This window comes from Podarcis filfolensis (genome assembly GCF_964270895.1).
Source record: "Podarcis filfolensis genome assembly, chromosome: 7".
In the NCBI taxonomy this organism is placed as follows: domain Eukaryota; kingdom Metazoa; phylum Chordata; class Lepidosauria; order Squamata; family Lacertidae; genus Podarcis; species Podarcis filfolensis.
The window spans coordinates 6,256,005-6,269,005 of NC_139603.1; the positions used below are offsets into that span (position 1 = coordinate 6,256,005).

A 13,001-nucleotide genomic window follows, 5' to 3' on the forward strand; every position below is an offset into this window, starting at 1 on the left:
TGTGGCAATGATAGAGAGCATGTGTTGAATCCAGAAAGTCCCAGGTTCATTCCCCAGCAACCTACGTTTTCAAAGGGTCTCAAGTTAGAAGGCATTGGGGGGGGGGGTTCTTTCAATGAAAACTGCTGTTGTTGAGAGTAGATGCCAAGCCTAGATGTACCAAAGGTGTGACTTCATATGAAAGAGCTTCATAGGAGCTGTGCTTTAAGGTAGTTTCTTCCAATGTGTGGCTGGGCACATGAAATGACATGTGAAATATTTCCCATTTAAGTAAGAAAAAGCATTCATCCCGTGATGACTAGGTAAGTAGGTGAGAGTGTGGTGCATTTGAACATTTTTTCACCAGAGTGCTTTTTTTGCAACAGCATCCTATTTCACTATTGTCATGTCCTGCCTAGTTAAATAAGATTAAAGGAAGACTTTGCAGAAGTTACGTGACCAGCTGCTTGCTGCATAACTGCGTCCAATTTTTTGCTGCGTGCCACCTTAAGTACCTGAGCACGTACTGTTCTCTGTGTGTTTTTAGCTGTAAAACAGAGATAGTAGGACTTGCTGGATGTAGTGTAGTTCAGTGGAAACTTGTCTGAAAATGAATTTGAAGGTGCATAACAGGAGGTACTGGAATCAGTACATTTTATATTGAATTGCCACTGCCTGCCTCATCTTCACTGCAGGATAGCCTCTGAATTAGCGAATAGTTTGAAGCATAAGTGTCCTCCTGAGGGTATTCTCTCTTTGATAATAGGTGCAACCACCATCTCAGGTTAGAATTTGGACCACTGTTTTTACATTATTTCCCCAGGGCTTGAGAACATGCGTGACAAGCAGTGGAAAACGGCCTTTTCCTGCTTCAAGCTGGCTGCAGATCAGAACCACAGCAAAGCCCAGTTTAATGTGGGATTGTGCTACGAACACGGAAGAGGCACCAAGAAGAACGTGGCCAAGGTCCTCTATTCCCGTTTGTTTCTTGGCTTGTGTGTTGCTGCTGTGCACAAGTGGGAAGGAGAGTGTGGGGCAACTTCAGTGTATGCCATATGTGTTGGGAGACATAATTTGTTCTCTTTCTGAGTCACAAGCTTTAACCCAGAGACCTGCAGTGGGATACCTGCTGCAGTTCATCACACACATTGGATTTGTATGTGAAAGTTCCCAGAGTCAATCCCCAGCATCTTCAGGTAGGGCTGGGAATGTCCCCTGCCTGAAACCCCTGAATGCAGCTTCCGGTCATTGTAGGTAATGCTCAGGTGGATGGTCTGACTCAGTAGAAGGCAACTTCCTGTGTCCCTTTCTCAGATTTTCCCAGATAGTCTTCTCAGCTGATCCCAAGAGAGCATGGCTATCCCTGTAACACCTACTGTCATAAGAAACTTGCAACAAAACAGCTTAATGTGCAACGGCAGGCTAGAGTGGAGCATTTGCCGTAACGATGGGGGTAGGGGGCAGCCACTCCAAGTGCAGCAGTGACCCAGTTCATCTCCTGCTCCAGGCTGCCTGAGCTTCCTTTGTTTTTGCGTCCTTGCTCAGAGGGAGGTCAGGCTCTAGGCAGGAAATATCGGTCCTCCAAGTTGCGCCTTTTCCAAGTGTTCCAGAACAAGAGAAACTCAGTTTATTCAGTTATGAAGAATCTTCATTGTGCCGAAGCTCAGAAAGAACCTCACTAGAGGTACTTAGTGTCCACATTATAGAAAAGCCTCCAGTTGCATTATGCAGCTTGTGCCTGCAGCTTTGTCAAAAGCTACCCTGTAAGGAGCCAGTGTTTTCACGCAAGAGACGTAAAACAATCAGCAGGAGATAGAAAGATGTCAGGGCTGTCCAAAGGAGTCTCCAGCTGCTGCCCTCCCTCCCCCAGGCAGGTATTCCACTTTGTAGTAGTTCTTCCTTGCAGTGGGGTTGGGGCTAACATGCCAGGCCACTTTCCTGCCAATCATGTGTGGGACTGAAGCCAGCAGGGAGGAACACTTGCTTGTCTGGCAGGAGCACAGTTTATAGGATGTGTAGTAGTGTCCCTGTTCTCTGTTCTAGGCAGTCTTCTACTACCAGTGTGCTGCTCGCCAGGGACACCCCATGGCCCAGCACCGCTACACTCAGTGTCTCCTCCGCCACTGCCCAAGAACAGACAAGAAGGAAAACGTGCAGGAAGCCGTGGGTTTGTTGGACGAAGGCGCTGCTGCTGGGCTGACAGAGGTGAACATCAGCTTGGAGAGTTATGGCGTACTGTTCAGAAGCAGAAGTAGGCTGTCCATGGGTGACATGAGAATCCTTTTCTTTTGCTCTTTACAGTTTAGCTGTTTGCCATGCTTAGGTGAGGAGGTGCTCACCTGGCTCAGTCAAGGCATTCTACTACAGGCTGTGCAAATAATAATAATAATAATAATAATAATAATAATAATAATAATAATAATATTTATTATTTATACCCCGCCCATCTGACTGGGTTTCCCCAGCCACTCTGGGCGGCTTCCAACAAAACCCTAAAATACAATAACCTATTAAACATTAAAAGCTTCCCTAAACAGGGCTGCCTTCAGATGTCTTCTAAAAGTTTGGTAGTTATTTTTCTCTTTGACATCTGGTGGGATGGAAGGGCGTTCCACAGGGCGGGTGCCACTACTTAGAAGGCCCTCTGCCTGGTTCCCTGCGCTGGTTCTTGCAGCGAAGGAACCACCAGAAGGCCCTCGGCGCTGGACCTCAGTGTCCGGGCAGAACGATGGAGGTGGAGACACTCTTTCAGGCATACTGGACCGAGGCCGTTTAGGGTTTTAAAGGTCAGCACCAACACTTTGAATTGTGCTCAGAAACATACTGGGAGCCAGTGTAGGTCTTTCAAGACCGGTGTTATATGGTCTCGGCAGCCGCTCCCAGTCACCAATCTAGCTGCTGCATTCTGGATTAGTTGTAGTTTCCGGGTCACCTTCAAAGGTAGCCCCACACAGAGCGCATTGCAGTAGTCCAAGCGGGAGATAACTAGACCATGCACCACTCTGGCGAGATAGTCTGCGGGCAGGGAGGGTCTCAGCCTGCGTACCAGGTGGAGTTGGTAGACAGCTGCCCTGGACACAGAATTGACCTGTGCCTCCATGGACAGCTGCGAGTCCAAAATGACTCCCAGGCTGCGCACCTGGTCCTTCAGGGGCACAGTTACCCTATTCAGGACCAGGGAGTCCTCCACACCTGCCCGTCTCCTGTCCCCCAAAAACAGTACTTCTGTCTTGTTTAACTACTCCTCTTGCTTTCCATCTGGCCACAAACACAAGATCCATGAGCTGCTATGCCTCTGTTTGTGCTTGGCTTTGTTTGTTCCTTGATATCTATTCTTCAGTTCACTAAAACAAATGTCAGCCCCGTATCTGCCACAATCTAGGTATTTTTAAAGTGAACATAAGCCTTGGCAGCCTGGGCTTTTCTTTTTAATTATGCATAGTGATAGATCTGGCTTTGGAGAATTTGCAGTTTTTTTTAAAGGCAGTGCATGTGGAAAGGCCTAGGGCCGTGTTTACAGCTCAAGCATGGTCTTTTGCCTTGAATTGGATGGTTCTAAAATAATAATATACTGCATTTCAGGTGCATTGGAGTGGATGATTAATGCTCTTTATACACATGTACTTGCATGTAGGATTCCTCAAGCAGCTTTCATTTGTGTGTTTGCTATGAAAAGGGCACTGGAGTCTCCCAGAACTCACCGACAGCAAGACAGCGTTACCAGGAAGCAACAGCTGCCGGCTCCAAGGCTGCACAGGAGAGAATCAAAGTAAAGGCACAGGAGGAGATAGCAGGTACTGAGTTGGGGGGGGCAGAATGGTGCGGAAATGGTGCTTACTGGAGAATGAATGAAATGTTGGCTACTGCAGTTGTGATAATTATGTGATATTCTCTCTCACTTAGCTACACAGATCCGGGACCAGTCACCACTGGCAGCAAAAACCTCTTCATCCAGCCCTTGTCTTCAGCTCCTGGATCAGCTGCCAGCTTCTCACTTTGGACAGCCAGCTTTTGGCCTGCTTCACTCCTGGAGCACAGGAAGCCTTAGGGATGCGGCAAATAGCTCTGCAAACTGCATGCCTACCACAGCTTTCCCAGATAACCTCAAGCTACAGTCTTTAGCGTGGTCTTCAGGAGTAGCAGTTGGATAACATGGCTAATGAGAAACTTTCTGCTTTAGATGGTGGCTGTGTTACTGGCTGGCACAGTGATCCTTTTAAGAGGCAAATCACATGGGCATAGCCGGCACCTGTTTCCATCTCCTCCTAAATGTATAACTTCTTATTTGACAGTTTGCCCGCAGCATAAAGAATGATACAGTGGAGGCTAGCCATCTAGGCAGCATCTGATTGTGAATGGAGTCAGGATACAGGGCTCCGGCTGAGTGACCCTTGCACCATGGAAGCAAATGTTGCATCTGCAAAATGAACATGGGGAGCCTACAGACTGCAGTTTTGAGGGCCAAGTCTTAAAGCACTTGGTGCTGAAGTTAAGCAGATGTGGACTTGCACATCCCATGTAAAAAGGGGATACAATCATAAATGGTTTCTGAAAATCAGGCAAGCGATTTCACACTGTAGTCAGAAATTGGGGAAGGAGTCTGCCCTAGTCTTCTTTCTCTAACAGATTTGAGCTTACTGAATTTTTTTAATTGCATAAGGAATTCTGCTGGTTCTCCTCCATTTCAGAAAGGAAAGGAGATTTTTAGCCACGTTTCAGAATCTTAAGGGAGTGACAGGACCTTCTCTCTAATGGGAAGGAAATTTTAATGCAATAGAATAAAAACAGGAAGTGGAGTTTGGGAGGTAGACTGAATAATTCAAAGAACAGAATTTGGTTCCTGAGAGTTTTATTTTTATTATAAATAAATAACGGACTCAAGCAGCAGCTTCTAAATTTCATTGTTGTATAAAAGCTTGGTAATAGGTGAGAAACACCTGCTGAAGACTCAGTGCCTGACCAAGAAGCAGCATTTCCTTACCTTAGCTCCTGCTCCCACTCAATTCAAAATAATTAAATAGTGGCTTGGGGGGGCAAGGAGCCTTATGCTCCAGTTTGCCTTTCATTGTCCCATAGAGGTATGCTGATTTCCTGCAGCAGGGATGTGGTAAGAACAAAGAGGACTGGCCGCTGGTAGCTGTTCCAGAAGAGGTGAAGGTCTCCTTGCTACTGCAATTGCCAGTTCTGTTGCCCAAAGCACTGTCCGTTTCAGCCCCCACATCATCTCTAGTCAGATCTTGGGGCTCGCTACATTCTGAGAGTTGCTCAAGAGCCCCAATCATCAATCCACCTGGGGACTGACTTTCTGAGCCAAGATCTTCTCAAAAAGTGTATTCATCTCTGAGAGGAAGGTACTGGAGAGCCTGGGCTCTTCTGAGTTTGGCTTGTGCCCAGCTGCTTTGCCAAAGGTTGCAAAAGTGTGAGGTTCATCTCTGCCTGTGGTTTCCTCGCTCAGTGGAGACGGTTCAGCCCCTGGTGAGACAATATTGTCCTTGTAGTCAGTTGAGATGGGAAAGGACAGCCTCGCCATCCATGTTGGGTCTTCCACGTTCAGCTGATCAAGATCCAGCCCTACAGGGTGGGGGAAAGAATAAATTAGGCTTCATTGATAAGGATAGACTCGGGGCTACACAAGTCCTGTAATTCCATGTGAGTACCAATTTCAGAACTCTGCATCATGTTAATCGCATTACTCATTTTAAAATCAAAAGCAAATTTCTATCCCTTAATGTTTCCAATGCTTTGTGGGTCAGGGGGACACCGCAATAAGATTTTTGTTGTTCATCAGCGGTTGACCTAACTGCTGCCCTCTCCATTTCTAGCGGAAGCAGAATGAATTATGCACTCAGGATTTTACGCAGAGAGCCAGTGTGGTATAGTGGTTAGAGCAGGCATAGGCAAACTCCGGCCCTCCTGATGTTTGGGACTACAATTCCCATCATCCCTGACCACTGGTCCTGTTAGCTAGGAATGATGGGAATTGTAGTCCCAAACATCTGGAGGGCCGGGGTTTGCCTATGCCTGGGTTAGAGTGATGGACAGAGACTTGGGAGACCAGAGTTCAAATCCCTGAAGCTCACTGGGTGACCCTGAACCTCTCAGCTGAACCTACTTCACAGGCTTGTTGCGGAGATGAAATGAAGAGGATGAGGACCATGTATGCTACCTTGAGCTTGGAGAAAAAGGGAGTATTTTGAATAAATAGATAAGCCTGTCTACCTCCTTCCTTGGAGGTTGGATGGCCATCTGTCCTGGATGCTTTAGTTGGGTTGGGCTAGATGACCCGCAGGGGTCCCTTCCAACTCTATATAATTCTATTATTCTACCTTGATCACTAGGAAGAGGATCCCAGCAATGCACTACTCTTCCTGTGTCTTTTCCTAGGTAGCATATGGGTAGCATAGGTAGCATATCACAGAACAGGGATTAAGAGACAGAAACGTGTCCCTAAGGGTGCCTAGTCAGCCATTAGATGATGGGCACGTGAAAGGATAAGATCAGCTAGGATACGGCTTCAGAGACTGCACCACTGAGACGGAGGAGACACGAGTGATGGTATCTCACCAGATGGGCAGTCCAGTAGGTTCCCTAGCTCCTTTCCCAGCAGCTCCCAGTCATGATGCTCACAGTCGCTGCCCTCCTTGGTGATGAGATCCTCAACATTTGAATTGGGGTTCCTGTGGAAAAGGAGAAGCATCTTAGGTGATTGGGCCTTCACCCAACACAGGAGAAACTGGCCCTTCCATTGTCCTGCTTACCCTGCGCTTTGCAGAGATCCCACAGTGACAAGCCTAAGGGGATATGCCCAACAGCAGCAGTGGATAAGAGAGAACTTTCATTAACTGTTAATAAACAAAACCACAGTACTATGCCTTATACAACCTTCATTGTAAGAGAAGCAAAAAAAAAATTTTCTTCCAGTAGCACCTTAAAGACCAACTAAGTTAGTTCTTGGTATGAGCTTTCGTGTGCATGCACACGAAAGCTCATACCAAGAACTAACTTAGTTGGTCTTTAAGGTGCTACTGGAAGAAAAAAAATTTTTTTGTTTTGACTATGGCAGACCAACACGGCTACCTATCTGTAACTGTAAGAGAAGCGTTAGACATTCAGTTCTTAAACATTCAGCACATTATCAGTCGACTCTTAAAAAAAAATGTAGGAACTGACTACACCTCTACTGAAGACTTCCTCTCAGCAAAAGTGCTGGGGTTGCACGCTCATCTTGCTCTATAGGCCAAGGGAGCTGGTGTTTGTCCGTAGACAGCTTCCAGGTCATGTGGCCAGCATGACTAAGCTGCTTCTGGTGAACCAGAGCAGCACATGGAAACACCGTTTACCTTCCCACCGGAGTGGTACCTATTTATCTACTTGCGCTTGACATGTTTTCGAACTGCTAGGTTGGCAGGAGCTGGGACCGAACAACGGGAGCTTACCCCGTCTCAGGGATTCGAACCGCTGACCTTCTGATCGGCAAGCCCTAGGCTCTGTGGTTTAGACCACAGCGCCACCCCCGTCCCTTATCTTTAAAGGCACAGGACCTATTAAACCGTGGGCAAACCTAACACCTGTGATAGGGAGACAAGTTTCTAGAGGACATGAGGGATAGGCCAGTCATTTCCAGTGAAGGAGAAAAGCTGCTTTACAAGGCTGGGCACATAAGCTGCACAAAACTCACCTGCAAGAAGCATTCTTGGCAGTGTACTTGTTCCCTCTGTGGTTGGGCTTTGGCTGCACTTGGCCCTGATGCAGTAGAGACAACAACTGCGAGATTTGCTGAAAGACAGGAAGAGCATACAATCCGCATACAATCCTGACCAGAGCTGTTTCCTAACAGGATATCCCCACTCCCCTGTGCTCCGCTTGGGCTATTTATAATGTCTAGTGCTCTTCCCCTCTCTGCAAGAAAACAAGCCATTTGTGTCTATCTGCATCTCTGTTTACTCACAGCAGCTACCACCCATCATGCAAAGCTGACAACCGCTGCAGCGTTACAGTGGTTTGAATGATTCTGAACTTGCCAAGTTGGACAGTTTTCCTCTGAGTAATTTCTAATGCACACTCTAGTTGCAAGCCTACATAGGTTGGCATTGCTCATAAATCTAGCAACCCTGAATAGAACAGTGGAGGAACTGAATCTCACCCCTTGCCCACCACTGGCAGCTCAAAGATGTAGCCATGCAGTGCCACAGCTAAGTGTTTTGCAGCCTGGGCTCCCAACTCTCTGGGATCTGTCACTATACAAATTAAAAGGTTTATAGGTGAAGTGGCAGGAAGTTACAAAACAGAAGCTGCCCCTGGACTGACTTCTGTGGAAAGTGATTTGTAAAACTTGAGCGACATATCTGAGGCTGAAATCCTAGACGCATAATACAGAGCAATCCCCGTTACACACCATGGGGCATAACTTCCAAGTAAACCTCCTGCACAGGACTGCCCTGTAAACAATGCTGAAATAAAAGGGGTAGAAATAAATCCTGCTACTTCTGTTACAAGTGTTTACTGCTCAGATAAAGAAAACACAGAAACTGGTGCAAAAATACAATTCTGCTAGATCCTACTGACTAGTTGTCAAGGCTTTCTGGAACAGAAGAATGTGTTCTTTCCTCGCCCCATCAGCCATATTTAATAGATGAACCTATATATCCCTATTCTTACTATATATCCCTATTCTGCTGTACCTTCCCCTTTCCCACAACCCACCCTATTCCCGTCCTGAAGTCTCTTACCTGGACAGGGGCAGATTCCATGGCCAGTTGTCCTCCGGAGCCTTGCTCAGCAAGAGCTGCCAGAGAAAGCCTCACAAGGCTTCTCAAGATGTGCTGGCGACTAGGAGCCTCCTCTGGACCTGCCTTCGCCTTTTCCGACAAGTGGTCTTTAGGCCAGAAGATGGAGTCGAGCAGTTTTTTATCCGTGGGCTGCACATCCCGGGCGGTGGGGCTTCTGAACCTTTGTGCATAGCAAGGAGCCTGCTCAGCAAGGCTGCTGGAATTTCTCTGGTTCCTGAGGGTCCTGTACAGAGTGGGGGTCATGTGGCATGGCACCCCCAAGGCCTTAAGCCAGGCAGCTTCTGATGGATTCTCTATCTCAGCCGGAGGTTGCTGGACATCCTCCTGCCGCAGTACAGGCACGACATGGATGTCTGCTTTCTGGATGGGTTTGGGGGGTTTCTTCGGCTGCTGTTGGCTGTAAGCCTGCTCTGCTTCCCGACAGTTATATGCCATGCTGCCGTGCTTCTCCCTTTTACACAGGGACATAATCAACCCCAAGCCTACCAAAGAGATGGCAAGCAACCCTAGAAGGCAGATTCCCGTCACCACAGAGGGGCTGAGGGGCTGGGACACCGGGAAAGAATCAGGCATGCGCTCACAATGCCTCTTGAATGTGATCTTCACCAGAAATCTGGTGGAGAGTGGCACCGGGCCTCGGTCACTCACAGATATCACCAGGTCCCATTCCCTGCCCAAAAGGCTGCTAGCATCGCTACCATTCAGATAAAGCTGCCCAGACTGGGGATCAAGGACACAGATTCCGGCTTCGTTGCCACTCAGGATGCTGTAGAGCAATGTCCCATTCAGACCGGAGTCTGCATCGGTTGCCAGTATAGTGAGCAGCAGGGGTGCATTAACCGAGGCGGCTAATTCGGAGCTCCCTTCTTCCTTGGGCACCAGCACATGTCCAGTGTCAGGATCCACAAGAGCAGTGACACTTGCACAGCCACCTTCCAGCTCTGGCTTTATTACCACTGGGGAATTGTCATTCACATCAAGCACAGTGACCGTCACGGAAACGTTGGCCGATAGCTGAGGCTGGCCCATATCTTCTGCTATTACAAGGAAGTCAAGGCTGGTAATCTTCTCAGCATCAAAAGCTGCATGGGCCCTGATTTCCCCAGTGCTGGCATCAATACTGAGCCACTCTAGAATTAGTGGATCTGGGATTCTGTACACAACTTTCCCATTAAGGCCTGAGTCTGCGTCTTGGGCCCTGACCATAACTAAAACGGAAGGCGGCTCACTGTTCTCTGCAATGGAAACATGATAATGGTTTGTTTCAAAGCAGGGCATGTTGTCATTGACATCACTGACATGGACAGTGAAATGTCTGGTTATGGTCAGCAATGGGGTCCCTCGGTCCTGGACCAGCAAGGTCAGGTGGTGCTGTGTCCAGCTCTCCCTGTCCAAGGGGGCATTTGTTAGCAACATGTAGCTGCCGGGCGAGAACCTTTTCAAAGCAAAGTGTTCTTCACCTTGCCTGATGTAACAATCCACCTGCCCATTACGGCCTGAATCGGGGTCAAATGCTGTCACTAGAGCAACAAAGCTGCCCTGGGGTTGAGCTTCTGATAGTATGGCTGCTTGGTTCGCCCAGGTGACTTGGATCTCAGGCGTATTGTCATTGACATCCAGAACACGTATGAAGAGCTTGCAGTGAGCCGGAATGGAGTTGGCACCCTGGTCTCTGGCTTGCAACTCCAACTCATAGGCTGAGTTCTTCTCATAATCCAGTGACTGCTGCAAAAGGACACTGCCAGTGTGACGCTCCACAGCAAACGTTCTTAGCACCTCCTCAGAAACATGTTTGCTGAAGGAGTATTCAATCTCTCCGTTAGGTCCTTGATCAGGATCAGTGGCAGTGAGGTTGATCAGAAAAGTCCCGGGTAAAGCATCTTCCCTGATCTCCACCGACACAGAACCCTGGGCAAACGTGGGGCTGTTATCATTGGAGTCCAGCACATGCACAGTCACAAGAGTGGTCCCAGATCTAGGGGGCACTCCGTGATCAACTGCAGTCAAGACCAACTCAAATGAGGAGTAGAGCTCCCGGTCCACTTCTTTAATGACCACCAGTTCTGCCTGCTGAGTTCCGTCAGAACCGGCTGTGACCTCTAAGGCAAAGTGCTCACTGGGCGACAAGAAGTAGGAACAGAAAGCATTAGAGCCAGCATCTGGGTCCAGGGCTCGGCCCAAAGGGATTCGAGTCTGTAAGGATACACTTTCAGATATCTCTAGTTCCAGTGCATCTTGAGGAAACCGAGGCCCATTGTCGTTGATGTCCAAGACGTGGATCTCCACATGGATCAGGGTGAAGTATTGGGCCGCTAGAACGCTGAATGAGAGGACACACGGGTCTCTGTGGTGGCAGAGCTGCTCCCTGTTCAGCCTCCCTGTGGTGCTCAGCAAACCGTCTCGAGAGTCCATCTGTATGGGAAACACTGCAGAAGACTGAAGCAGCTGAAAGGTTCCCCAACTGCCCTCGGTCCGGCCAATTTCTTCCGACAGCCTTCCCAGAACAGTCCCAGGCTGTACTTCCTCCAGAATCTGATACTGCATGGTGAATGTAGAAACTTCCTGACAATCCATCAGCAGAAAAAAAGAGCACAATATCGGAACACATAACGCCAAGGACATTCTTCTGAATGGTGGCATTGCAAATTTCAACCCCTCTGTACGTGGGGTTGGTCTGAAAGTTGACTATCCTAAAGACTCCAAAAGAACACAAAGCCTTCCATAGAGGCAAGATCCATTTCTACCTTTCTGCTGCAGGAAAATCAGACTCTCCAGATAATGCCAGCGATTGTACAGCTGCTTCTCTTGCTAGCGCTCAACCCCCCCTGAGCTGGGGGCTTGGAAAGAGCAGAGTGTGTGTATTCTGCCCCCCTAGAAAGCAGACTTCGCCCTGCAGCTTCCTGCCAAAGCCATTTCCTAGGGAAACTCCACCTACAGGAAAGGGGAGGTAGACCAGCTGCACAATGGCCAGCTCTAGGTGGGATTTGCAAGGAAGCTGGGAACAGGAGTGGTCTCGCCTACATCCCAGAGCAGAGGTAACTCACAAATCTAGGGCGTGGTGATGATGAGCCTATACCTAACCTAGATATGCCAAAGCAAACAACACACATGGATCTGCTTGGATCAGATTCTAGGGATCTGGCCCCTCTTCCCCAAGGAGTTCTTGTGTAGTGTGAACAGTAGGCTGGCCTGCCAAAATCCACAGGATGAAGTGTTTCGTGGTACGGAGATCACTATTATCACCTACTAAATGTGACAGCAAGGACAACCTTACTTCCTCTCCCCATATGTAATAATCATCATCATTATCATCATCATCATTTTATTTATACCCCACCCTCCCCGGCTAGAGCTGGGCTCAGGGCGGCTAACACCAGTAAAATTACAATTAAAACATAATAATAAATTTTATTGTACCCTGATTACAGCTGCCCCTGCTCCTATTCTCTCTTGAACACTGTCTACCACTCTGACTGTCCCATCATGTCTTAACCCTCCTGCACACTGTTTAAACTGAGAACGGATGTTACAAACTGCAAAATATAAACCCTTTACAAAGACACGAGGTCCATCAATATGAGAAACTACAGCTGTTCGTGATTATGAAAGAGATGAGGAAAGAAGGAATTTCACATGAGGAAGCAGCAGCGCTGTCCATACTTCCCGTTTTTGTTATTTGTTTAAAAAGGACTGCGTGTCATTTTACAGAGAAAATATGGAACAAGAAAAGGAAATATGCCTGTTCCTATGGGGGGGAGTGTCAACAAAAGGGAGAGACATTGTGAATCATGTAAGCAAACACAGTTACCATGTTAACATTATCCACTAAGTATTATTTTGTCTGGATTAAAGAATCCAGTTCTTAATAAAGATTGTGCAGCAGAGGGAGCGCTAACATCACTAAAATAAATCGCTGACTGTGGCTCTGTTAGAAGATCTTGCTGAAAAGATTGCCAGCAAAAAGGTTCTTGAGGTGGGATGGGGAAACCAAAAAAAAGCTTATTTAGCACATCTGAAGATACAAGTTCCCAGATATATTGTCTCAGGATTGCTTTGTCAGGGAATCCAAGAACTGTAACCCATAGCCCCTCACATTTACCTCCCCACATGATACACAATTGTGATACAAAACACACAATTGTGATACAAAATACACAATCCCCTCCAAAGTTCCTACAGTCGGGTAGGAGAGCTGGCGGGGGGGGGGGGGCGGAAATCACATCTGACACCCAG

At 47.7% G+C, this 13,001-nt stretch overlaps 2 protein-coding genes across 2 annotated transcripts in view; one reads left to right on the forward strand and one right to left on the reverse strand.

Annotated features, from left to right (window-relative positions):
• Positions 1 to 4,863, forward strand: part of DELE1 (DAP3 binding cell death enhancer 1) — a 20,862-nt gene extending 15,999 nt beyond the window's left edge. The window contains exons 8-11 of the mRNA XM_083624725.1: positions 803 to 945; positions 2,023 to 2,184; positions 3,656 to 3,773; positions 3,883 to 4,863. Coding sequence (XP_083480851.1) covers positions 803 to 945; positions 2,023 to 2,184; positions 3,656 to 3,773; positions 3,883 to 4,130 — 671 coding nt within the window. The 3' untranslated portion in view covers positions 4,131 to 4,863. The remainder of the gene's footprint in view (positions 1 to 802; positions 946 to 2,022; positions 2,185 to 3,655; positions 3,774 to 3,882) is intronic.
• Positions 4,812 to 12,869, reverse strand: PCDH12 (protocadherin 12). Its single transcript, XM_083624622.1, has 4 exons — positions 8,709 to 12,869; positions 7,658 to 7,755; positions 6,544 to 6,656; positions 4,812 to 5,550 (listed from the first exon to the last, which is right to left on the reverse strand). Exons 1-4 carry the CDS (start codon positions 11,406 to 11,408, stop codon positions 5,261 to 5,263), a joined length of 3,201 nt encoding a protein of 1,066 aa, XP_083480748.1. The 5' UTR covers positions 11,409 to 12,869; the 3' UTR covers positions 4,812 to 5,260.
• Positions 12,870 to 13,001: the final 132 nt, after the last annotated feature.